We start from the raw sequence: 24,401 nt of genomic DNA on the forward strand, positions 1-24,401 counted from the left end.
GTGCGTGCTCCGTGCGTGTTTCTTGCCCCTAGCCTGACTGTTTTAAGGCAATCAGAGGATCACAGTGTAGTTTGTGCGGTCACCCTATGGGCGTCCTTTGGGCACTTATGAATCACATGCACACCCCCTGCATGCAGAAGGGAAATCAATGTGTTCAATAATAATAATAATGTTGCAGAAATATTTCCACGTTGGACTTTGAAAATGTCCAACTCCATGAACAGCAACAAGGTGAATTAATGTCAAAACTTCACAGTCTTATGTATAAACAATCTTTTGTAAATTTGAGTTTTTCATATTTTATGGGAGACGCGTTTATCCCGGTGTATTTCAGTTTTTAAGCCTGACCCCCGAAATCAACTTAAAATAAACAAGAATCTAACCTTCAGAGCCAGCGGAGCCTTTAGCAACTGTCCCTTTTGTATTGGATGGAAATGGATTACTGCTGCATGGTGGTGCAGTGGTTAGCACTCTCACCTCACAGTCTGTTTAAATCCCAGCTCTGTCCTTTCTGGAGTTGCATGTGTGGGTTTTCTCCAGGGTCTCCAGCTTCCTCCCACAGTCCAAAAATATGCATTGTAGGTCAGTTGGTCCCTCTAAATTGTCCCTAGGTGTGCGTTTGTGTGGTTGTGCGGCTCTGCAATTAGACTGGCTATTCATTCAGGGTGCACCCCGCTTTTACTCAACAGTGACTGGGATAGGCTCCAGCAACCAAATGAGCACAATAGGGATTTAGCAGGTTTGAAAAATGGATGGATAGTATATTTGTTGGGTTTTTTTCATAGACGTTGTAGTTATTTTAACTTACAACTACCTTGGTTCACATTTGTTTGTTTAACCCCTAAAGTGCAGCTGAAAGGGCAACACCTTCATTCAATATAAAACATTATTCTCATCTTTTTGAAACCTTAACAGCCTTTTTATTTTGTGATATATTTTGTTATTTTGGAGCTTCATCTTTCAAGAAGGATTGCAAACATAAACATGTCCAATTATGTATAGATCTAAATGTGTACAATTTTGTGAAATCCTAATGAAAACCTGAAACATTTCAGTGCTAAAGGAAATCTGATGCTGAAAAAAAGATATGCTTTCACGCATGCCACCCACTTAGTCACCCACATCTCTCTAGTTTGCTCTGCATTTCTCCACTCCCACTGTATAAAACAAAAATGCAGCCTCAGTCTCTGCAGAGCACTTAAGTGGTAATTAGCACAATCTTTGTAGGACTGGAAGCACACTTCTCTTGCCTTTCAGTGAGTCATGCACAAGAGACGGTCAGATTTTTGATCTCATATCTGTAAAAATGGAAACAATGGTGCCTGCAGTTTGAGGCCCCTCTGAGGATGGCACTGGGTTAGGCCATTGTGTCGATTGATGTATTCATGAGATCGCCAAACCGTGGCAAATGCATCTTAAAATTATTTTGTAGCAGACAGTAATCAATCACCTGGTACAGAGCCTGTGCTTTTCTCACATCTCCAGTAATCTTGGGACATTCCTGAATGGCTGAACCCCAAAGGCGCTTTAGAGGGAATCGTGATGAAAATGAAAGACGGCGAGTAGATGGCCCACTGAGTACCATGAGAAGCTGTTAAGGCGTAATGGCTCTTTTAAAAAGCTCAGGAATAAGTCAAAGTTTATAAGTACTTTCTGTGCAGTGCAGAGAGGAAAAGAAGGAGCTCACTTTTCATATTGTTCAGCAGTTCAAATATTTAGTTGTGGTGTTCGACAAACACATCTGAAAAAATAAATGTATTTGACCAAGGAAACCAGTTCAGACGTTTATCCAAGCCATGCACTCCATCTAGAAGAAGTAAAGTGGTTCTTTAGTCTGGACATCTGCTTTCAAAAATTAAAAATCCATTTTGGTCAAAACAAGTGGTCTCCAACCAGAACCACATGACTCTTTTACCCCTCCATGACTGAAAATAAAATGTTTTTTTTAAATATTAGGGGTTACTTAACATTGGCTTGTTTTAGTTCATTGGATTTATAAATTTATGGGTGAGATGCTAAACAAACAATTTATTTTATTACTTAATAATAACATTATTCATCGACCTTTATTCCCTCTGCTTTAAGCAATAAGGTAGGCAAGACCGAAAGACAGGCAACAAGGTAAATTAAAGTCAAGATTGGTGTTACTGTTAACAAGGGAGAGAGATGCTGTCATGTCCATCCAGAGACATTTTAGGACAGATATCTTTTCTTTTCTTTTGTCTTGCTGTTGTGCTAAACTCTAGAATAACATCTGTCCATCTATGCTCCAAGTTTCTGTTGTTCTGGTTACCAACTGGTGTTTAGGCCAGAGCAACAATATCCAGCATTTGAACTTTGTGACCAGAACTTCAGCCAATCAGAGTTGAGTATTCACCCAGAACATGGTACAATTCTTTATATATTATTAGTACAGTATAAAGCAGAGGTGTAGACTTGAGTCACATGTGCCGGACTTGAGTCAGACTTAGATCGTGAATATAACAACTTTAGACTTCACTCCAACAGCAGTAACTTGTGACTTGATGTGGACTTCAGCCTTCTGACTCGGATCTTCTGACTCGGATATATATATATATATATATATATGTGTGTGTGTGTGTGTATGTATGTGTGTGTGTATGTATGTATGTATTTATGTATGTACACTGACCAAAAATATAAACGCAACACTTTTGTTATTGCTCCCATTTTTTATGGTATGAACTCAAAGATGTGAAACATTTTCCACATACACAAAATAACCAGTTCTCTGAAATATTGTTCGTAAATCTGTCTAAATCTGTGATAGTCAGCACTTCTCCTTTGCCAAGACAATCCATCCCACCTCACAGGTTTGCCATATCAAGATGCTGATTAGACAGCATGATTATTGCACAGGTGTTGCCTTAGACTGGCCACAAGAAAAGGCAGCTCTGAAATCTTCAGTTGTATCACACAGCACACTGCCACAGATGTCGCAAGTTTTGAGGGAGCGTGCTGGCATGCTGATAGCAGGAATGTCCACCAGAGCTGTTGCTAGGGAATTGAATGTCCATTTCTCCACCATAAGCCGTCTCCAAAGGCGTTTCCCAGAATTTGGCAGCACATCAACCGGCCTCACAACCGCAGACCATGTGTAACCACACCAGCCCAAGACCTCCACATCCAGCATGTCCACCTCCAAGATCGTCTGAGACCAGCCACTCGGACAGCTGCTGAAACAAACGGTTTGCATAACCACAGAATTTCTGCACAAACTGTCAGAAACCGTCTCAGGGAAGCTCATCTGCATGCTCGTCGTCCTCATCGAGGTCTCCACCTCACTCCAGTTCGTTGTCGTAACCGACTTGAGTGGGCAAATGCTCACATGCGATGGCGTCTGGCACGTTGGAGAGGTGTTCTCTTCACGGATGAATCCCGGTTTACACGGTTCAGGGCAGATGGCAGACAGCGTGTGTGGCGTCGTGTGGGTGAGCGGTTTTCTGATGTCAATGTTGTGGATCGAGTAGCCCATGGTGGTGGTGGGGTTATGGTATGGGCGGGCATGTGTTATGGGCGACGAACACAGGTGCATTTCATTGATGGCATTTTGAATGCACAGAGATACCGTGACGAGATCCTGGGGCCCATTGTTGTGCCGTACATCCAACAACATCACCTCATGTTGCAGCATGATAATGCACGGCCCCATGTTGCAAGGATCTGTACACAATTCTTGGAAGCTGGAAACATCCCAGTTCTTGCATGGCCAGCATACTCACCGGACATGTCACCCATTGAGCATGTTTGGGATGCTCTGGATCGGCGTATACGACAGCGTGTTCCAGTTCCTGCCAATATCCAACAACTTTGCACAGCCATTGAAGAAGAGTGGACCAACATTCCACAGGCCACAATAGACAACCTGATCAACTCTATGCAAAGGAGATGTGTCGCACTTCATGAGGCAAATGGTGGTCACACCAGATACTGACTGGTTGTCTGAGTCCCCTGACCCCCTCAATAAAACAAACCTGAAGATTTCAGAGTGGCCTTTTCTTGTGGCCAGTCTAAGGCACACCTGTGCAATAATCATGCAGTCTAATCAGCATCTTGATATGGCACACCTGCGAGGTGGGATGGATTGTCTTGGCAAAGGAGAAGTGCTCACTATCACAGACTTAGACAGATTTTTGAACAATATTTCAGAGAACTGGTTATTTTTTGTATGTGGAAAATGTTTCACATCTTTGAGTTCATATTATGAAAAATGGGAGCAACAACAAAAGTGTTGCGTTTATATTTTTGGTCAGTGTATGTATCAACTATTCTAATTGCAAAGTGGAATGTACACGGCTCATTGGGTTGAGTGAGGAAAGTGCAGTGATATGAGATTAACTATAAACATCATTTTCTATCTGTGCTTTTTGTTCACAATTTTAAAAATGTATGTTTGTTTATTCATATTCTTTACATACTTAAAGCTACAGTATGTGCAGTTGTCAAAAAGTGATAATGTGCAGAAGGTGTCACTGAAGGTGTCATGTTCATTTCTGGCAGATTCCAACTTGTTTGCATGTAATAGGTGTAAACACGGAGGTGTTTACTAAGTTGGGTCGTATATTTGGATCAAAAGTCTTTGCTGTCTGTCTCTTTTACTCAAAAGTTCTGAAAGGCTTTGTTTTCCAGAAGGTAAACAGAACCTGAATACAACACATGAACTTTTTACATCACAGGTTTGTGTGTTTGGAATTGACATACAGAAAAAACAACACTGTGGAATGATGCTGAAGAATAATTTCCTGAAAAAATAAACATGTTTTTTGTCTTTTCTGTTTCTATGATCCAGATTGCTGAGACGTCGAATTCCTTCTTGAATCGGATGCTGAACAGAGACACCATCACAAGAATAACATATAAAAGTAAGCCACTGTGTGCAGAAATGTGCTTTGGTGCATTGCCATTCTTTATCATTGGGTCACCAATTAAGGTTTAAGCAGAAACATGTTCTGCATCGGGATCATGTTTGGATGCATTGAGTAAAGAAATTGTACGCTGAGTTCTGTAAAGCAGTGGTCTCCAACCTCTCTAAGGCCACCAATCGATTGCACAACATCTTCATGGACGTAGACATTCGATTTATCGCTAGCTTCCAGTTTCCCATAACATTAGAGGGTAAAGTTTATCTGCATCCTCTGTAAAATATTTGCAGCTGCTTTAAACTTTTTTTGTTCACTAGATTTCACATGGGAGCCCTTAAAAACAGATATTTGCCATGTCCAAAGTCTTTCACTACTCACTACATAGGGCACAATATAGTGTGTTTGCTAGTTTGTAGAATTGTTTTTGTTAACTTTGATAGTTTGGGGATTTCAGTCATTGACTGCATTAAGCATCCATCGAAAATCCATCCATCCATCCATCCATCCATCTTTCCATCCATCCTTCCATCCATCCTTCCATCCATCCATCCGTCCATCCATCCATCCATCCATCCATCCATCTTTCCATCCATCCTTCCATCCATCCTTCCATCCATCCATCCATCCGTCCATCCATCTGTCCATGTTCTGTCAGGTTGTGGTGGCAGCATCCTAAGCAAGTATGCCCCTCTCCCCATTCTCTTCTGCAGTCCCACTGGGGGGGACGCCAAAGGGGCTGAAAAACATAATCCCTCCACTGTGTTAAAGGTCTTCCTTAGGCATACGCCTGCTGGGAAATGAAGACATCCAGATGGCATCTGGACCTAATGCCCAAGCCGCTTCAGCTGAGTCCTCTTAATAAAGAGGGGCAGACACTCTGCTGTCTGTGCCAGTTTGTCTTAAACCCTTTAAAACTCAGAAAAGTGAAGAAGTTCTGCTTTCTGGAGTTCACCAGTACTGGTTAAAGGTTTTTAAAACTGCAAAAGACAGAGCATGACCGTGTGGGCAACTACATTGGGACAAGTGTTGCATTTCTGACATAAACAGGACGCTGTGAACGACCCAAACTTAGATGATCAAAGTCTGGTGGACAGCAACTTGTAAAAAATATCAAATTAACTGAAATGTAGATGGAAACCTGGTGTGACTCAGAAACCAGAGCTGGAATTTAGTGAAAATAAACAATGTCACCATGAATGAAAATAATTTGCATAAAGAAAAGGAAAAAGTTATGATTATTACACATTCTAAACCCAAACACCACAACAAACCCAACTATTGCAGAAAACAAAATCAAAGTGGGCCGATTGGTTCACCTGACACTGAAACATAAAGTTTTCTTCACGAAAAATCTCATTTTGATTTAGATTCCAAACCAAACCTGTCTCGTCATTTGAAACATCAGAGGTGGGACGTCTGATGTCACCATAACCAACCATAACCAACAGATCAGGGCATGTGTCAAGAAAATGAGGAGAGATGAACTTACCGAGGGATGAATGAAGAAAGGAAGAAGAAAAGTCATCATCTAAAAACCTGCCTGCTCTTTTATTTATTGTATTTTATTCCATATCATTTGATACGTTTTTAGCTTTTTTATTTGCACAGATGTTTTTTTTATTCTGCCACTTTGAGGAAATGCAGCACAGAGAAGGGTATATTTTTGTCATCATCAAGGACTCAAAAGAAGCTGCCAAAATGTCTATTTCTAGAAAGATGTTTGGCTCAAGGTGTTCCACTTGAATATTTTTTGACATTTCAGAGTTTTACTAAGCCTGATTTATTCTTCTGATAGATGCCTGTTATGTCACACCCCAGGGGTCAAATAGGCAACATGAAGAATAAATTAAAGCCGGTGGGGTTTAGACTGACAGGGCAGCCGTTTATGGGTGCAGGAGTGAACATAATGGGGTTAAAGATGACAATTATTAAAGGGGAAAAAAAAAACTGAAATTCAAAAGCACTGATCAGCAATAAATAACACCACCTAAAGTGGAAGTTAAACCAGAGGGACAGTACAAAGAAGGAAAACCAGGCCATAGGTGAAGGTGCACAGGTGTGATTCTGGCCTTGCAACAGACTGGTGGCCTGTCCAGGGTGTCACCGGCCTTCGCCCACAAGTGGCCGGGATAGGCTCCAGCAGCCCCGTGACCCTGACAACATGGGTTTTGAAGATGAGATGAATGTTATTGAAAAAATATAAATATATAATAATATAATTTTAAGTTTTTATGATAAAAATGTTGTATTGGGGTTTACGGTGCATTTACTACTGAATTCTTTCATCCAGAGCATGAAAGACTTCTAAGCTGAAAGGGACCCGGTGCTTCAAAAGGTGACAGCTGCCTTCCATAGATGTCTCCCCGCTGATGAAAAAATTCCCCAGCGTTCCCTTGACAAAAGAGACCAATAATTGGCTTGGCAGGGAAGTGGGTTAAGAACACTGACCCGTGTGGCCGGGAGGAGTCTCAGAGGCATGGGAGGGAGCTGGAGGCTAAACGTGGGAGTTGAGTTGTGTGTGTTGATCTTCTCCCAACGAGTGGGGATTCTGACAGCTGTCTGATGCACCATCTCACACACGTTTGGGAAGCGCCCACTCACAGAATGTCTTTTTTTCAAGGTGAATGTGTACACACACGGAAACAGAGGTGTATTCCAGCGGAACGCATTTGATCCAGTTTAGGCACGGCCAGACGTCCGAGCACACCGCGTCAAAGCTGCAACGTTCAGAGGATACCAGCTTTTGTTTCTCAGATTAGCTCATATCCTGTTGTGGCATGATGCTAAAATATAGTTGACCTAAAAGTGAATTAGCAGCAAAACCTCTGCAGCCCATCAAAGTGACCTCATCGCAGCAGGCAGCTCATTTATGAACAGAGACCCGGCAGATGAGGAGCTACTGGGAGCGATCTACTGGGGTGTGAAGGAATGGAAAGAGATGCAGAGAGCTGCAGCCTGTCCAATTAGTGCTGTGACAGTGGAGACAGTGTGCAAAAAAGAAGGTTTGGTGCTGCGGCACCAGCAGCACGTCATTCACACGACTGCAGATGTTATGTGAAAGGAGAGAGGAATGTATGCTGAAAGATGAGACGAGTGTGTAATGAGTAACAAAGAGGGGAACGTATTCAGCCGAATCCTGAAGATTACAACTCTCAGCTGGCCTCGAGCCGTGTAAATGTGGCGAGAGAGCAAAGATGATGTGATGGGATCAGACCAACTGTGATGCTTATCAGCACTTTGATGTTCAGATCTGAAATTGTTCCATGTTACAGTATTTTTACCAACGAGCAGCTGTATGAAAGCGTGGATGATCCCAGTCAGACCAGCGGCAGTAGAGAGGACAGTCAGAAGCAGACGGGGGGGGGGGGGGGGGTCTGCCTCCTGGGCGGAAGCAGAGAGTTAGTTTCATGGGGGAGGAGCCTAAAGCTAAAGGCGCTGCCCTTATTCTAGTTTACCTGCAGCAGCAACTTACTTTATTGTTGAAGTGCTTTCAGGTTGAAAACATTTTGAATGAGCTTCATTTTTGCAAACGTTTCTTTTTTGTAAGGAGTTCAACTTTGCAGAAACTTTTATGTATAATTTCTACTTTAATTTTCTAAAATCATTATACTGCATTATACCATGGTCAAAGTGAACACTTGATTCTGATTGGCTGCTGGGTGTGCATTTAAAAAGTGATGACGCACGCCTAAAAAAGTAGTTCCGGTCACGTAGCTTAAATCTTCTGTATCACTGCTCTGGCTTCCTTAAAACAAACTTTTGCTTCGTCATCTGGACAAAAACAAGCGGTGAAAGGTGAAACTTTCTCTCTGAACTAATGCTTTATTGAACCCATCGTGACCATCAGCATGGACAGAATCGCTTTCCTTTACCACACTCGGTGCCCCGTAAGGTGCTACCATGGCAATGGTGACACCACCTATCAAATAGTCTGGATTTTGTGAAAAAGCTATTTAAAATAAAAATAAATAACAGAATAAGGTTCTAATAATTGATTGAATATTTATTTCTTCTGTAAGTGACTATGGTATAAGAGGGATAATGGCCCTCAAAGTGTGTATTATCAGAAATGAATGGACCTCAGACTTCAGTGGGTTCAGGCCGTAGACAAAAATATAAAAACATCAAATAACTTTCACTACAATCCTTTTTTTAAAGCACCTTTCACGAAACCCAGGGACACTTTACAAAACAAAGGTTATTATTATTTCTGCTTTGTTTATTTTTGGATTCTAAATGACGTTTTTTTTTTTGTAGAAAGCTATGATATTCTGTCAAGCATAACCATCCATAACTTAGTTTTAACACGTCAAATCGCTCGGTATCAATAAAACATGCACAACCTTCTTAAAGCAGCTGCTTTAGCAACTGAATTGAAAGCCCAAATCTAACAAATTAAGAAAAACAAACGCCTCTGAAATTTATCTTTGAGGAGAAAGGAAAAAAAATCGACCTCTAAATGTGAATTTATTGCGATAGTTGTTCCCACGCACTGTGCATTGTATGCAGCGGCTGACTCTAATGTTACACGGGCGCTGAGAATAAAGTTGCCGTCACTGTGGATTTACACGTAACTGTATTTTTAGGAAACAGCGGTTGTGTCATTTTATTTTGCTGTATTTCTTTGTCACACCTGGAAAGTCGGACTTGGCTGAAGGGTCCTTCTCAAAGTCTAAGTTTAAACCGGCTGCAAATAGTTTACAGAGAGAGTTTCTGATTTGTGAAAACTTGTAAAAGACACATTTAAGAATGTTCCTACAGCAAAGCTCCTTTAAGGAGGCATCTGTTTAGAAACTTTAGCTACAAAATACTTCTGTGTGTTGAAGCTTTTTTGAATTTTTAGAAATCAGTAAGTAAGTAAGTAATCTTTATTTATATAGCACTTCTCACAGAGAGCGACTCACAAAGTGCTTCACAAAGTAAAACAATATAAAATCAGTAACGATACCCAATAAAACGCACACAGGCATAGAAATAAACAAACAAGCAAAAGTGAACACAAGTAAAAGTCAGCTAAAAGCTTTCCTAAATAAAAAGGTCTTAACTTGAGCTTTAAAACACTCGACTGAGTCAATCTGGTGCAGACACAGGGGGAGGTCGTTCCAAAGTCGGGGAGCAACTGCCTGAAAGGCGAGGTCTCCTCTTGTTTTAAAATGAGTTTTTGGAACACATAAAAGATTTTTATCAGTGGACCTCAAAGAACGTGCAGGAGTGTAGGGAGTTAAAAAATCAGAAACAACTTCTCCAAAAAAACAACAAATTTGTTTCATCTTCATCATTTTTTATTTTTTATTTTTTTTAAACTTGTCCTGTCCAACAGCTGGGCAGACAGATGAGAGCTGAGGGCCTCTTGTGTTGGACATATTTTACTTTAACAAGAGGGGTTATTAATCTTCAGACAAACCAGAGGTATGTCTGAATAAACCCCTTTTGGAATTGAGGCCAAACTTTATTAATTTCAATCATGTCTGAAAATCTTTGGTGTTGGACCGGACGGAAAAGGAAAGAAGGGAAGAAGAGAGAGGGACGCTAGAGAGAGAGGGGGGGGGGGGGGGGTAAGAGGGTGATAGTGGGAGGGGGGGGATAAGACCATGAAGCAGCATAGAGCAGACAAGCTTACTGGTTGTTTATCATTATGGTAAGGTTCAAATGTAGTACAAAATGGGCGGGGCCTGTTCACACACACTCAAATGTTATCAACACACCTGCTAGCTGCAAAAATGTCCACATGTCAACATGTACACAAAACAGATAGTGTTCACAAACGCATACCTATGCCTTTAAACCAACTAGTGTGAAATCTTTCATTCATTCAATCATGCAAACTATTAGTGCAAAGCTGAGCTAACACCTGTGCTCAGGTGAGTGTTTATGTTCTTCTAAAATGGATGGTGGAATGTGAAAGGAAGGAGGGGGAGTGACCAGCCACCCCCACACCCAGACCCCCGCCCGAGCAGCCGCCGCAGCCAGAACCCCCCAACGCCACTCGGCAGCAGGCAGGGGACAACCGCCCCCCGGGCGACCATTTATTTTCTGGAATATTGGGAAAATGTAATACATAAATGGTCTGCTCAAGCTGAAAAAAAACAATCTGACATACGATGTGACTTTATAAGGAATGTGGGCGGAGTTAACAAAAAAACCTGAGTTGCCAGAAAATGTAAAATGTTACTTTTGTCAATTGTTCTGAAAATTACATAAAGCTGTTTGTCACACTCAGACGATAAAAACATAAAATGATTGCTATGGAGATAAAACCAACAAAAAAAGCCACCATTTGTTTTTGATGAATTAGTTACATGCAGCTCTGACCAGGGTGGCAGGGGCAGATGGGGAGAGGGAGGGACGTATAGAAGCCACTCAGCCAGTGACAGCGGGTCAGCATTGAGTAGCGAGGGCAGAAGGCGCCATTAAACTCCGCTCGTGCCTTTAATTGTACAGTTAGAAGGGAAAAATATAACGATATAATATAATATAACGACTTTTTGTTTTTTTATTGAACAGGTGTGTCAAAACTTTTTTATCCTCTGTCAGACAAAATAATATTACAAGTTTTCACATTTTCTGAGTGTTTTGTTGACATTATTATATAGAATTGGCCTTGAAATGCAAGGAAGTGCACAGAACTGAATGACATGTCTGCCGCTTTGTTTACTGCTCTTTGTGTTCATGAAACTTTCCTTTTTGTGTCTCTGCAGATGATGCGTATCTTCTCACCGGATTGAACATAGAGGAAATTTACCCAGAAACAAGTAGTTTTATCTCATATGACGGATCAATGACGATCCCCCCCTGTTCTGAAACAGCCACATGGATTCTGATGAACAAGCCTGTGTACCTCACACGGATGCAGGTGAGCTGAGGGGGCCAACCCACACCTGGGGGAAGACTGAGAGTCTGTTTGTCTTAGATGAGACTGTTTTTTCCTGCTTCTCTGAGTGAAACACAACAGCCCAGCAGCCTGCTATTCCTGTCTAATCCTTCACACACTGAAAATGATGCTATGGCATAAAAAGCTCTCATGTGGCTCCAATTTCCATAAAGCTCCCCCTGACTCTGTCTTTGTCTGTATCATAGATGCACTCTTTGCGTCTGCTGAGCCAGAATCAGCCATCCCAGATTTTTCTGAGCATGAGTGACAATGTGCGCCCCGTGCAGCCACTAAACAACCGCTGCATCCGCACCAACATCAACTTCAGCATGCAGGGCAAGGACTGCCCCAACAACAGGGCTCAGAAGCTGCAGTACCGAGGTACAGACCGCCGTCTGTGATGATGCTGTCCATCACTCTCATCGTTCCTCGTGTCATTACATTATTCATGATGGACGGTCTTAACAGAAACTTGCATCAAGCAGCTATTGGAAAGAACAGTTGTGGTTCTTCTGATGTCACTGCAGCTCAGGTCAACAGGACACAAACCATGAATCTAGAATGTCCCTGCAGGTTATCACAACCCGACAGTTATTGTTCCTGATAAGACGGATGTTCATCCTAAATTAATATTTTATTAATATGAATAAAAACTTGTGTTATTTAAGAGTACCTTTCAGGAAACCTGAGGACACTGTACAGAATACAACAAGATAAAAACAAAACAAACAGAACTAAACAGTGAAATTAAACAATGATAAACATATTTTATTTTTGGTTTTTTAAATAAATGCTTAAAGGCCAGAATTTTCTCAACCTTTGATGAGTTTTTGCTTATCATTGTGGATATGGAGTCCATGTTCTGGAGTTGGGGGGTCCAGAGTCTGAATATTCTGGCACCATGCTGGTGGTCAAACAGAGGGAACTGAATTATTATAGCAGGAAGCTCTAAGGGAGCAAGAAGGAGTGGAGATGTGATGGAGACTGCTAGAGATTTGAAGGGCAAGGTCACAGAGGATTTTGAGACATTGACGTGTTGAACGACATGGTGTGTTTGGAGTCGAGTTGGTTGATATAGATCAGCAGAAGCCAATTGAACTGGATAAGCCAGGCGACAGCGATGTCCAGTTTCATAAACTGTTGATGTAAAACAGGGGTGCTCATTACGTCAATGTGACGGTAGATCACAGGCCATCAAAGATAAACAATAAATATAACAAAGATAAATTAAAAAAAGATGTCAGCAAATAATAATCCTCACCGTGTAATATGTCACTTGATTGACAGCCAATTGAAATTCCTGTGAAACATACAACACTGTGTTTAACTACTCTGAGAGTGCACTTCTTCTTTTTAAAGTATATATATATATATATATATATATATATATATATATAAGGAGTTAACCTGCAGTTACTGCCTGAGTACAAACGGTGGGAAAGTAGTTCAGAGAAAACAGAGCAGACCAGAAAGAACTTAAAGCATCAGAGAATAAAACGTAAATCATATCTGAACAGAGAAAGTGCAAGAGAAAAATTTCATTGTGAAACTAGTAGATTTTCTAATGGGTAGATCTGTGTCTTCGTCTAGTTATTTTTCTCAGAATGAGGTTTGTAAAGTGTCATGATGATTGTGGCAAAAAGTTTAATAGCAATCATGTCAACCTCAAAGGGATATTTGATCAATTCCACTATTGAAAGAAATGCACACACTGTGTCAGAAGCTGCACTTGAACCCTCTGGACTTCTTAAAGAACCTTAGTCTCTCTGAAATAGTGCAAGTTTTAACATCAGCAAAAAAAATGTAAATTAACTTTTGATCTTCTTTAAACTAGGATAGAGTGAAGGACTTATTTATCAGTCTGGAAAAGCTGAAACCCCTTTACTTCTCTACTTGGTTAATTTACTTCCACATAAAGCACTCTAGGAAAAACTCAAACTAAAATCCACCCAAACACATGGAAAAATACAGCTTCATCAGCCTCTCCTTTGGGGTCAGTATTACCTAAAATGGGCTTCAACCCGGAAGGACAGGAAAGGATGAGGAGGAAAAGAGTTTGGTCCATATAGTAATCTGAATTTTGAATATTATTAGGAATCACGACATGCAACTTCCCAATCCAGAACATACAAGCAAAACGTTGACAGTTGGCAGTGACAACATTTGAACAAGTTGGGTGTCTGCAACATGTCCAGTTCTATATATAGCATAAAACCATCATTTGCTAAGAGCTAATAAATTAACTTTTCACCTGGAAATCTTGGGAAACCATCTTCCAAACTCTGACTCTGATGTACTTTAGAAGCCTGAAACCTAGACAGTGGGGTTTGGACAAGTCTGATCCATAATTCAGATAACTTCATAGGTCAACAAGTAAACAAGCCAAAGTGGGGAAGAAAAGATGCCAGCTGTAGATGTGTTTCTTTCATGGCTCACAGGCTTTTAACTGCTGTTGACAACAACTGACAAGATATGGTTTTTAATTAGTAATCCTGGTGAATTATTACTTCTCAAAGCATCATCATCGGCGATGGAGAACATTTCCCTCCTGCTCTTGACTTTGCTGTGTAAATTCCAGTGGGTAGCGGCATCTATCAGAAACACTTGCATCCTACAGCAAGCGCACACAAAGACGTCATCTGGGCTGGGACTCGCTCAGGGAAATGTACAACGTTGATGTGTGAAACACAAGAACTAAAGCGATGCAGCGATTGTCAGTGTTGACAGAGCTGACAACCGAGGGGCTGAAAACTGACACTCTGTCACAATTCCCTGCAACCTGAGGGTAGCCTAGCTTCTTCTCCATGCTTACAGCCTGCCTGCACAGGATGTGGAAACTCACTCCTGATAACGGTGAGGAGCAACCCCGACACCTTGCAGTCGCAGGGTCAGCTCGCCTGCGGTGGACTCAAACCGTTTCCGGTTTCCATCTTATCTGTTGCTCTCATGCTTGCTCTGGTCTGTTTCTAGTCCTTTTTGAGAAACCTTTAGATGGCCAGCTCTCATTCTCCTAAAAGAAAAACACATCTGAACTATTTCCAGGGGGTGCTGCTGAAGCCCCACAGGACTACATGCTTTCAGTTATTGGAAGGCCTAAAGGCCAAAGGAAGGAGAGCTTCGGGACGAAGGATTTTATTGTCCTAAGTGAATTTTGTTGAGTCTAAAACAAAGTATTGTATTATTACACCACTACAGAGACGAGATGATCCCTATGACTGAGTCTGATAGCAAAAGGTTCTATCCTTTTTAGAACTTAGGTACTAAAATTTCAATGCGGAGTTTGATTTATGAACATTTATGTATAATATATAATACTAATAATAATAATAATATTATGTATAATATATAATATAATATTTGAGGTAAATCAAAGTTTGAGTGGGGCCAAATCATTTCATTAGAACTTTCTTTGCAAACGCTTTGGTGGGCTGTGAGGGGTTCTCCTGAAGTTTTTTAGCAGTTCAGTCCTTCATGGGTGTTGTTTTTCTTTGCATTTTCATAATTACTTGCTCATTTTGAGGGATTAAGCATTATTCAGTGTAGACAACAGGTCACTTTTCATAAACAATATTAGAATGATTTGGAATGATATGGATTGTAACAGTCTTAGCATTTATTAATAAACTGAGTTTTAACAATTAGAAAGTTTTAGTTTTGTTTTTACCTAATTTGATGTTTTTCCTGCCTTAATTCTGTTAGGCCTTGAAACTTTATCTCTGCAAAGAATTAAAGAGATGATATTTAATAAAACATCTAACCACCAGTTGTCAGTAACCCTTGTGTAGCACTTTAACGTTGGGAGTTGGGTCATCTAGACCCACTAGACAGAGCTCTGAACCTTTTTTCTTCAATGATTTGTGATCTTCACTGGTGTCCATGGATTACATGAAATCTTTCCACCTTTATCCACCTTTGTCATGATAGGGAGAACACGTCAATGGAAGGGGGGGGGGGGGGGGGGTCATAGGGTAGCACAAGGGTTTAAGCTGGATCTGCACAATAATGGTGTTATAAAATAAAGCTGGTCAATATTCTGTCGAGTCAAATCATTAACAAACTATCAATGGCTTCAAAATAAATAAATAAAAAATAATTCTGTCATGCAGAGTTTTTTTAAATGATTTCCTGTGTTTCTTGAATCAAAATAAAGTGCCCTACACCTTTATCAAATCATGGAACCACTTTATCCAGCCAACCATGACCATAATGGGATGGACATGGTGTTTTTCCATCCATCCATTTTCTTCTCTCACTGTATCCCTTTCAAGGTCACAGAACTAACTGCCAGAGCCCAGGGGCCAGTTATACTTTAAAGCGATTTGTAATCCCTCGGGTCACAATGGACAGATCAGAATCTCTAAACATGCTGGAAATAGATGGAAAATAGCACAAATTACTGGAAAGATATACAGTACAGACCAAAAGTTTGGACACACCTTCTCATTCAATGAGTTTTCTTTATTTTTATGACTATGAAAATTGTAGATTCACACTGAAAGATCAAAACTATGTATTAACACATGTGGAATTATACACATAACAAAAGTGTGAAACCACTGAAAATATGACATATTGTAGGTTCTTCATAGTAGCCACCTTTTGCTTTGATTACTGCTTTGCACAACTTGGCATTCTCTGGATGAGCTTCAGGAGGTAGTCACCTGAAATTCAATTCAATTTTATTTCTATAGCCCAAATTCACAACAACAGTCGTCTCGATGGGCTTTGTATAGGTAATTGAAAAAGTGAAACATAAACTCAAAAGGATCATGAATACATAGAGTTCAATGGGAAAATAATGAAATGAACTAACAAACTGACTAAGCTAAACTGGCATCCCTGCCCTTAGACCCCCCTTTGCGGGAAGGAAAAACTTTTAAAAAAACGGATTCCGGAAAAAACTAAGAAACCTCAGGGGTGCCCACATGAAGGAGGGATCCGGAATGGTCTTCCAACAGCCTTAACGGAGTTCCCAGAATGCTTAGCACTTGTTGGCCCTTTTGCCTTCACTCTGTGGTCAAGCTCACCCCAAACTATCTGGATTGGGTTCAGGTGACTGTGGAGGCCAGGTCTTCTGGTGCAGCCCCCCCACCACTCTCCTTCTTGGTCAAATAGCCCTTACACAGCCTGGAGGTGTGTTTGAGGTCATTGTCCTGTTGAAAAATAAATGATGGTCCAACTAAACGTAAACCGGATGGAATAGCATGACTATGATGCGAGATGCTGTGGTAGCCATGCTGGTTCAGTCTGTCAGTGTCACCAGCAAAGCACCCCCACACCATCACACTTCCTCCTCCATGCTTTACAGTGGGAACCAGGCATGTAGAGTCCATCCGTTCACCTTTTCTGCGTCGCACAAAGAAACAGTGGATGGAACCATAAATCTCCAATCTGGACTCATCAGACCAAAGCCCAGATTTCCACTGGTCTAATGTCCGTTCCTTGTGTTCATAGTCCAAACAAGTCTCTTCTGCTTGTTGCCTTTCTTTAGCAGTGGTTTACTAGCAGATATTCTAGCATGAAGGCCTGATTCACACAGTCTCCTTTGAACAGTTGTTGTAGAGATGTGTCTGCTAGAACTCTGTGTGCCATTGACCTGCTCTCTAATCTGAGCTGCTGTTAAACTGCCATTTCTGAGGCTGCTGACTCAGATGAACTTATCCTCCACAGCAGAGGTGACTCTTGGTCTTCCTTTCCTGGGGCGGTCCGCATGTGAGCCAGTTTCTTTGTAGCGCTTGATGGTTTTTGTGACTACAGTTGGGGACACTTTCAAAGTTTTCCCAATTTTTGGGACTGACTGACCTTCATTACATAAAGTAATGGTGGCCACTCGTTTTTCTGTACTTAGCTGCTTTTTTCTTGCCATAATCCAAATTCTAACAGTCTATTTAGTAGGACTATCAGCTGTGTATCCACCTGACTTCTGCACAACACAACTGATGGTCCCAACCCCATTTATAAGGCAAGAATAACTCATTTAACTCACACTTATTAAACCTGACAGGGCACACCTGTGAAGTGAAAATATTTCAGGTGACTACCTCTTGAAGCTCATCAAGAGAATGCCAAGAGTGTGCAAAGCAGTAATCAAATCAAAAGGTGGCTACTATGAAGAACCTACAATATGAAATATTTTCAGTTGTTTCACACTTTTTGTTATGTATATAATTCCACATGTGTTAAGTTATAGTTTTGATGCCCTCAGTGTGAATCTACAATTTTCATAGTCATGAAAATAAAGAAAACTCTGAACGAGAAGGTGTGTCCAAACATTTGGTCTGTACTATATGTCATCTCTTGTAACACTAGCCAATGCAATGCCCCCCGTTTCTTATCTTTATTTTTACTTTTTTTTTTTACTTTTTTTAGTCTCTCTATTTCCTGCTTCTGTTTAGTAGGCGAACACACCCTTTCCCCCTCTTCCTTTTATGTGGCTGCACGTTCGCAGACGCAGCAAGCGTCTGATCAAGATGTCCTTAGTGTCAAAAATAAACACTAGAGACAATGGCCTCGCTTGAAAAGTATAAACGGCACTCAGAAGTTCATTGCAGTTATCGCAAACAGTCACAAGCAAAATCGGCCTTCATTTGCATGAACTAGGCTGCGTGCTTCTGGATACGATTGATGCGATGGCTGATCGCTGTGAAGTTTAAACCGGTCTTTGTTGTAATCTGACGTGGCCAGCCACTCTGGGTTCTCTCACCTCCCCTATGAGGACGATCATGGGCCTCTATCATCTTTTTAAGCAGGAGAAATTGGACATTTTTTGGCTGACAACTGTTTTTGGCCCCTGTATCTATATTGTCCAGGGAAATTGGATTAGCAGAAAATCCCTATCTACATGAGAGACAATCATCTTATTTGTTTTAGATAATTATGTACATATGTAATGAGACCACTTTTTAACTTGTACAGCAATGTGGATGGTCATTGCATTAGCTTTAGTTAAATGGAAAGCAATCTGTTTGAAAAAAGAAAAAAAGCAACTAGTTACTGCTTTTGTCAATGAACACATAAGAGGTATCCTTTTTTCAAGTAGAAATCCCCACTTGTTAATCTGGTATTCTATTGTCAGATAATTGTTCTTGTTATATATGGGACATTTGACTATCCTATCTTTAAATACAAAAACTAGAAAAGATAGATTATTAGAATATTTAGTGAGCATGAAAACAGACTTTTTGTGTTCAAATAATGAACTCAATTGAGTGTCTGAAGGTTTTTACTCCATTTTTCAAGGGAATGGATCCAGAATTGACAAGAATCCTGCTATATTCATGTTATATTTATTCAGCATCTCATTTTCGTTTTTACATGCTCCAAACTTTTAAGAGTCAAACTGGACAATAAAAGCAAACCGTTCCAAAGAGATCAAGAAGAATGGCGGATAAAAAGAAGCTAAGTCAACAAGTAGAGTCAATTATTAGAAATGAAAATCAATAAAGCACAGATACAGATTCACATCACAGACATGGCAGCACAGTAAAAATGATGAGCCTTTGAAGCTCAGTCAGGATAACCTGCAGATTGCATGTGATGAATAATTTATGAGGACTGGAGTTAATTTATTATCATTCAACTGGATGTCAGAAGCAATCTCTATGAAAAACGCTTTAGAATGCAGATAAAAACGCCTCAAATTAACAAAAAATAATCAGTCAGTGTGTTAAGATCTGTGTTCCCTAGATTTTTTGGTTTAGAAAAAAAAAGGAGTTACTGTTAGAACATAAACAAAAAAATACCGTCAAGCCAAGGTTTTTAACTACCTAATGTCATTGTGGCTGTTTGAGAACTTTTAGGATAATGCTTAAAAATAAATGCTTTCTTTTACAGTACAGTATTTACTTGGTACTTATTGTGTAACTACTGGGTACTTACAGGGTATTTACAAGGTACTTTTTATAGAATTTACTGGGTACTTACAGGGTGTTTACATGTTACTTTTTATGGCACTTACTGGGTACTTACATGGTACTTGCTGTGTATTTATGTGGTACTATTTGGTTCATACCTATGTGGTACATACTGGGTATTTATAATATACTTACTGGGTATTTACATGTTGTGCAAAGGTGTCTTTTGTGGTACTTACCACAGGTAAGAACAGGGTAAGTACAAATAAAGTACCTTGACCTTTAGGTCTGCACTCGTATGTTTTATGGTATTTACCATGAATTTACCACAGAAAGTACCCCTTTAGTACAATGAAACTGGACTGTAAAAGAAAGTCTATTTCCACTCTATTACATGGTACTTTCAGTAGTAAATGCTGGGTATGTCCATGTATTACCTTCCTATACACACTTGGTCTTCTGACCTTACCGAAGGGGACAATGCTGACTTGTTGGTAAAGGTGAAGTAACTGCATTGTAGAAACGTATTCTGACCTGATTACTTCTTGTAACATGTGGCAAATTTAAAGAGAAAACAAGACAGCAGAGGAAAAAAAAATCTTTAATATGATACACTTTTGCAGCATACAAAGTGTCATCACAATTAAATTTGTTTAAGTTCTCAACAAAACAGTAAAAAAGAGCATTCCAAAGAACAGATTGTTTCATAGTATTTAGATTTTCTTCCAGAGTTTTGTGTTGTTCCAGGAATGATTCAAACTCCTTTGCATAACTCATGAGTTTGTCAACCACCGTGAAAACAGGAAATGGCCCCAGATCCTCACCTTCTCCAGCCGAAGTCATGTCTGCAATAGTTGCAGTCAAATCTATTGGCGAATGTGGGGCCGTGCTTTTTGTTTGTCAAAATTCCTTCAGCAGAATTTAGTAATGGTGGAGGACTTCTTCAGGGTTTGTAACTGCAAGAAAAATCACAATACAAGTTCAAATGAACATAAAAAGCATAAATACTTTGATGAAATTCAAAATATATTTTAGTTATTTAATCATTTCTGTAATGAGTTTGACAAATCTCTATGAATTCTTTATTGCTTTGACTGCAATGCTTGAAGTCCATCAGTTATCCTCACTGTGGCCAGAAATGAATTTGCCACATGTTACAAGAAGTAATCAGGTCAGAATACGTTTCTACAATGCAGTTACTTCACCTTTACCAACAAGTTAGCATTGTCTCCTTTGTTAGGGTCAGAAGGCCAAGTGTGTATGTACACTGTACTGGAAGGTAATACATGAACATACCCAGCATTTACTACTGAAAGTACCATGTAATAGAGTGGAAATAGGATTGACTCCTTTACAGTTCAGTTTCAGTGTACTTAAATGGTACTTTCTGTGGTAAATTCATGGTATATACCATGAAACATTGGAGTGCAGACTTAAATTCAAGGTACTTTATTTATACTTACCTTGTCCTTACATGTAGTAAGTACCACAAAAGACACCTTTGCACAACATGTAAATACCCAGTAAGTATGTTATAAATACCCAGTATGTACCACATAAGTATGAATCAAATAGTACCGCATAAATACACAGCCAGTACCATGTAAGTACCCAGTAAATTCCATAAAAAGTACAATGTAAATACCCTGTAAGTACCCAGTAGTTACACAATAAATACATGTAAATACCACTTAATTACACTGTAAGTACTGTACTGTAAAAGAAATCGTTTCCAGATAAGGCAAGACAAAAATAAAATATTTAAAAAAATGGTGCGATAAAGGACATTAACGCCTCACTGCAGGATGCGAAGCACGTGGAGCAGCTCAACAGTTTAACGATTCATTGAAATGCACTTTTTAAATGTTACCTTTTTAAAGCCAACAATCCTTGTGTGTATGTTTTCTTATTCTTTTTATTTTCAGCCCCTGATGAAAGTGAATCTGATTACGACAGGCCTCTCCAATATCTCCCTCGCTCTCAGTAAACGCGCTGTATTCCTTTTCATCAAATTAGAGTGTTTACTCCAGCCCCTGACACCACTTCACATCGGGTGCATTTTTTCTGTTAAGACTGCCTCTTGAAAAACGATGGGAACAGTACTCCACCGTTCTCCACCCACCCATCCACAGTCCATCCATTTATTTAGACACCATCCCTTTGAAACCACACTTTACAATGAAGATGAAATGTGGTGCAGCAGAGCAGACTGAGTAATGTTGGTGAGGCCCAGCTAAACGCACAAAAAAGTGCTGCATGCAAACCAAGTATATATGTATTTAGAAGCCATTATTCTCACTCCTGTCCGTCTCCTCTTTTCCAGTAAACGAGTGGCTGCTAAAATAGGTTTCTACGGATGAGCAAGGAGAAGACACGCGTTGGACAAATGACAGAAAAATGTGAAACCGTTCCCGAGGCTGCATCTCATCCAAGACTCTTTCATGGCATTGTACAAAGAAGATCAACAATGGACACTGTTTGAATGAAACAAGCAGAGATACTCTTTAATCAAGGAGAAGCAGACCGAACCCTGGGTCTACCACATGTTAACAGGCCCCTTCCCTGACTGTATGACTGCATCCATACATTTTGATACCAATACTTTTATGGGTGAAAACAAATAAATGAAAAAAAAGAAAAACATGAACAAATATGAACAAACAAAGAAAAATGGCAATGTGTCATTTATGTGATAGTTTTCCACCCAAAAGGACACCTTTGGAGCTTCAATGTCTCTGTATATAAAAGATGTTAACGTCATTGGGGAAAAAACCCAGGATGAAGTCACTGCCCCCATTCCTGACAGCCGAGCACAAACGTTCTCGCTTCATTACAGTCACAAACAGGGCACGTAAAACCGTAAACCACCAAACTGAACTCAGCCTTACCGTGTCATTCTCCAAAACTGGAGTCATGTCACACCCAATGAACAAGCGACGTATTGGCCTCCTTTGTACATATTAATATCAATACTGCAGAAAAATACATATGTAAAGAAGAAGTAATAAATTAATATAAAAAAGACATATAAAGAGGATTTAAAAAAAATGCTAAGTGAAGAATTTGAAGCAGCTTGATGCACTTTGAATTCTGAAGCAGTTCTCAGTCTGAGCTGATGCCTTTTTTCTGTTTTCTTGTTTACAATGGTCATACACTGTGTTTGAGTAATGTTATCAGCCCAATAAATGTGTCTGGAAAGTCGTTTTGGAAAATGCTTCAATATATGAGGATCTGACTTGTTGTATCTCTACCTGTTTTGTATTATTCCAAATTAAATGTGTTGGTATGCCAATAATGCCCCACACAGGCGTGTTCTCTGACGCCATTGTCGTCTGGAGAAACCTCTGGTGTCAAATGTCACTCTGTTCACAGGACACCCTCAATGAGCAGCATGGGGCTGCTGCTGGAGATGAAGGAGAAAGCCGCATCCTGCTTTTTATTCAGTGGAGACTGGCAGGGTTACGATGACCCGTCATAGCATTGCAGATCACTTCAGGAATCATCAGAGGACAGGAGGAGCGGAGAAGCCTTGAAATGCCAAACAATATATGCCCAGACTCCTGCTGGAAGCCTCTCAGTGTAGGTTTCTCTGCAGGACATATGAAGGAATAGTGAAACCGACACCAAAGTCACTGAAACAAAGGAAACTGATGCACAAGTTATTATTTATTTATTTTTATTTTTCAACATACAATACATTTTTGTCTGCAATTTAAAGACCCCTTTTGAACTCAAAGGTTGATTCAAACATCTGTTATTTTGAGTCAAGTATATATTTGAACATATATTAATGCAGTGTTGCTTATCCCTCCTCAAAAAATTTTTTTGAGGAGGACTAACCAATGATTGTATTATTATTATTATTATTGTGTAACTTCACAAAGTAGTTCTGCTCCACTTCATCTATTTAGACAGCTGTTAATACCAGCAAAGAGGCAAAACATTCTGGATACCTCAGTGACTGGACCATGAAAAACACCCTAAAGACAATCAAATAAAACATGCTTTGAATGAACAACATTGGTTTAGTGATGGACTACTATCAAGAATAATTTCAGAGAAAAAACAACGTATAGACTATATTACCAAATGTTTGCTCTCGTTTTGGCTCACCTGCCTTCACTCACATATGAACCGAAGTACCATCCCATTCCTAACCCACAGAGTTAAATATGATGTCAAAGACAATCCACCTTTTCGGCGACCTTGAGTGCCCCGAAAGGCGCCTTATACATAAAATGTGTTATTATTATTATTATTACCTTTTGCAGCTTTTACAGCTTCACCTCTTCTGGGAAGGCTGTCCACAAGGAGGAGTGTTTCTAGGAGTTTCTGACCATTCTTCCAAAAGGTCATTGGTGAGGTCACACACTGATGTTGGTGGAGAGGGAAGGCCTGGCTCTCAGTCTCTGCTCTAATTCATCCCAAAGGTGTTCAATGGGGTTCAGGTCAGGACTCTCTCCAGTTCATCCACACCAGACTCTGTCCTCCATGTCTTCATGGACCTTGCTTTGGTCACTGGTGCACAGTCATGGTGGAAGAGGAAGGGGCCGCTCCAAACTGTTCCCACAAGGTTGGGAGCTTGGAATTGTCCAAAATGTTTTGGTATCCTGAAGCATTCAGAGTTCCTTTCACTGGAACCAAGGGACCAAACCCAAGTCCTGAAAAACAGGCCCACACCATAATTCCTCCTACACCAAATTTCACACTGAACAATGTGGTCCAAAACGTACCGTTCTCCTAGCAATCTCCAAACCCAGACTGCCAGATAGAAAAGGGATTCATCACTCCAGA

General features: G+C 40.2%; 1 protein-coding gene across 1 annotated transcript in view; it reads left to right on the plus strand.

Moving 5' to 3' along the window:
* ca10 (carbonic anhydrase 10) overlaps positions 1 to 22,899 on the plus strand; it is a 319,572-nt gene extending 296,673 nt beyond the window's left edge. Inside the window, exons 6-9 of the mRNA XM_023949200.1 lie at positions 4,811 to 4,883; positions 11,582 to 11,736; positions 11,961 to 12,135; positions 21,931 to 22,899. Of these exons, the coding sequence (XP_023804968.1) occupies positions 4,811 to 4,883; positions 11,582 to 11,736; positions 11,961 to 12,135; positions 21,931 to 21,953 (426 nt within the window). The 3' untranslated portion in view covers positions 21,954 to 22,899. The remainder of the gene's footprint in view (positions 1 to 4,810; positions 4,884 to 11,581; positions 11,737 to 11,960; positions 12,136 to 21,930) is intronic.
* Positions 22,900 to 24,401: the final 1,502 nt, after the last annotated feature.

Source organism: Oryzias latipes, chromosome 19 (assembly GCF_002234675.1).
Source record: "Oryzias latipes chromosome 19, ASM223467v1".
Lineage (NCBI taxonomy): Eukaryota > Metazoa > Chordata > Actinopteri > Beloniformes > Adrianichthyidae > Oryzias > Oryzias latipes.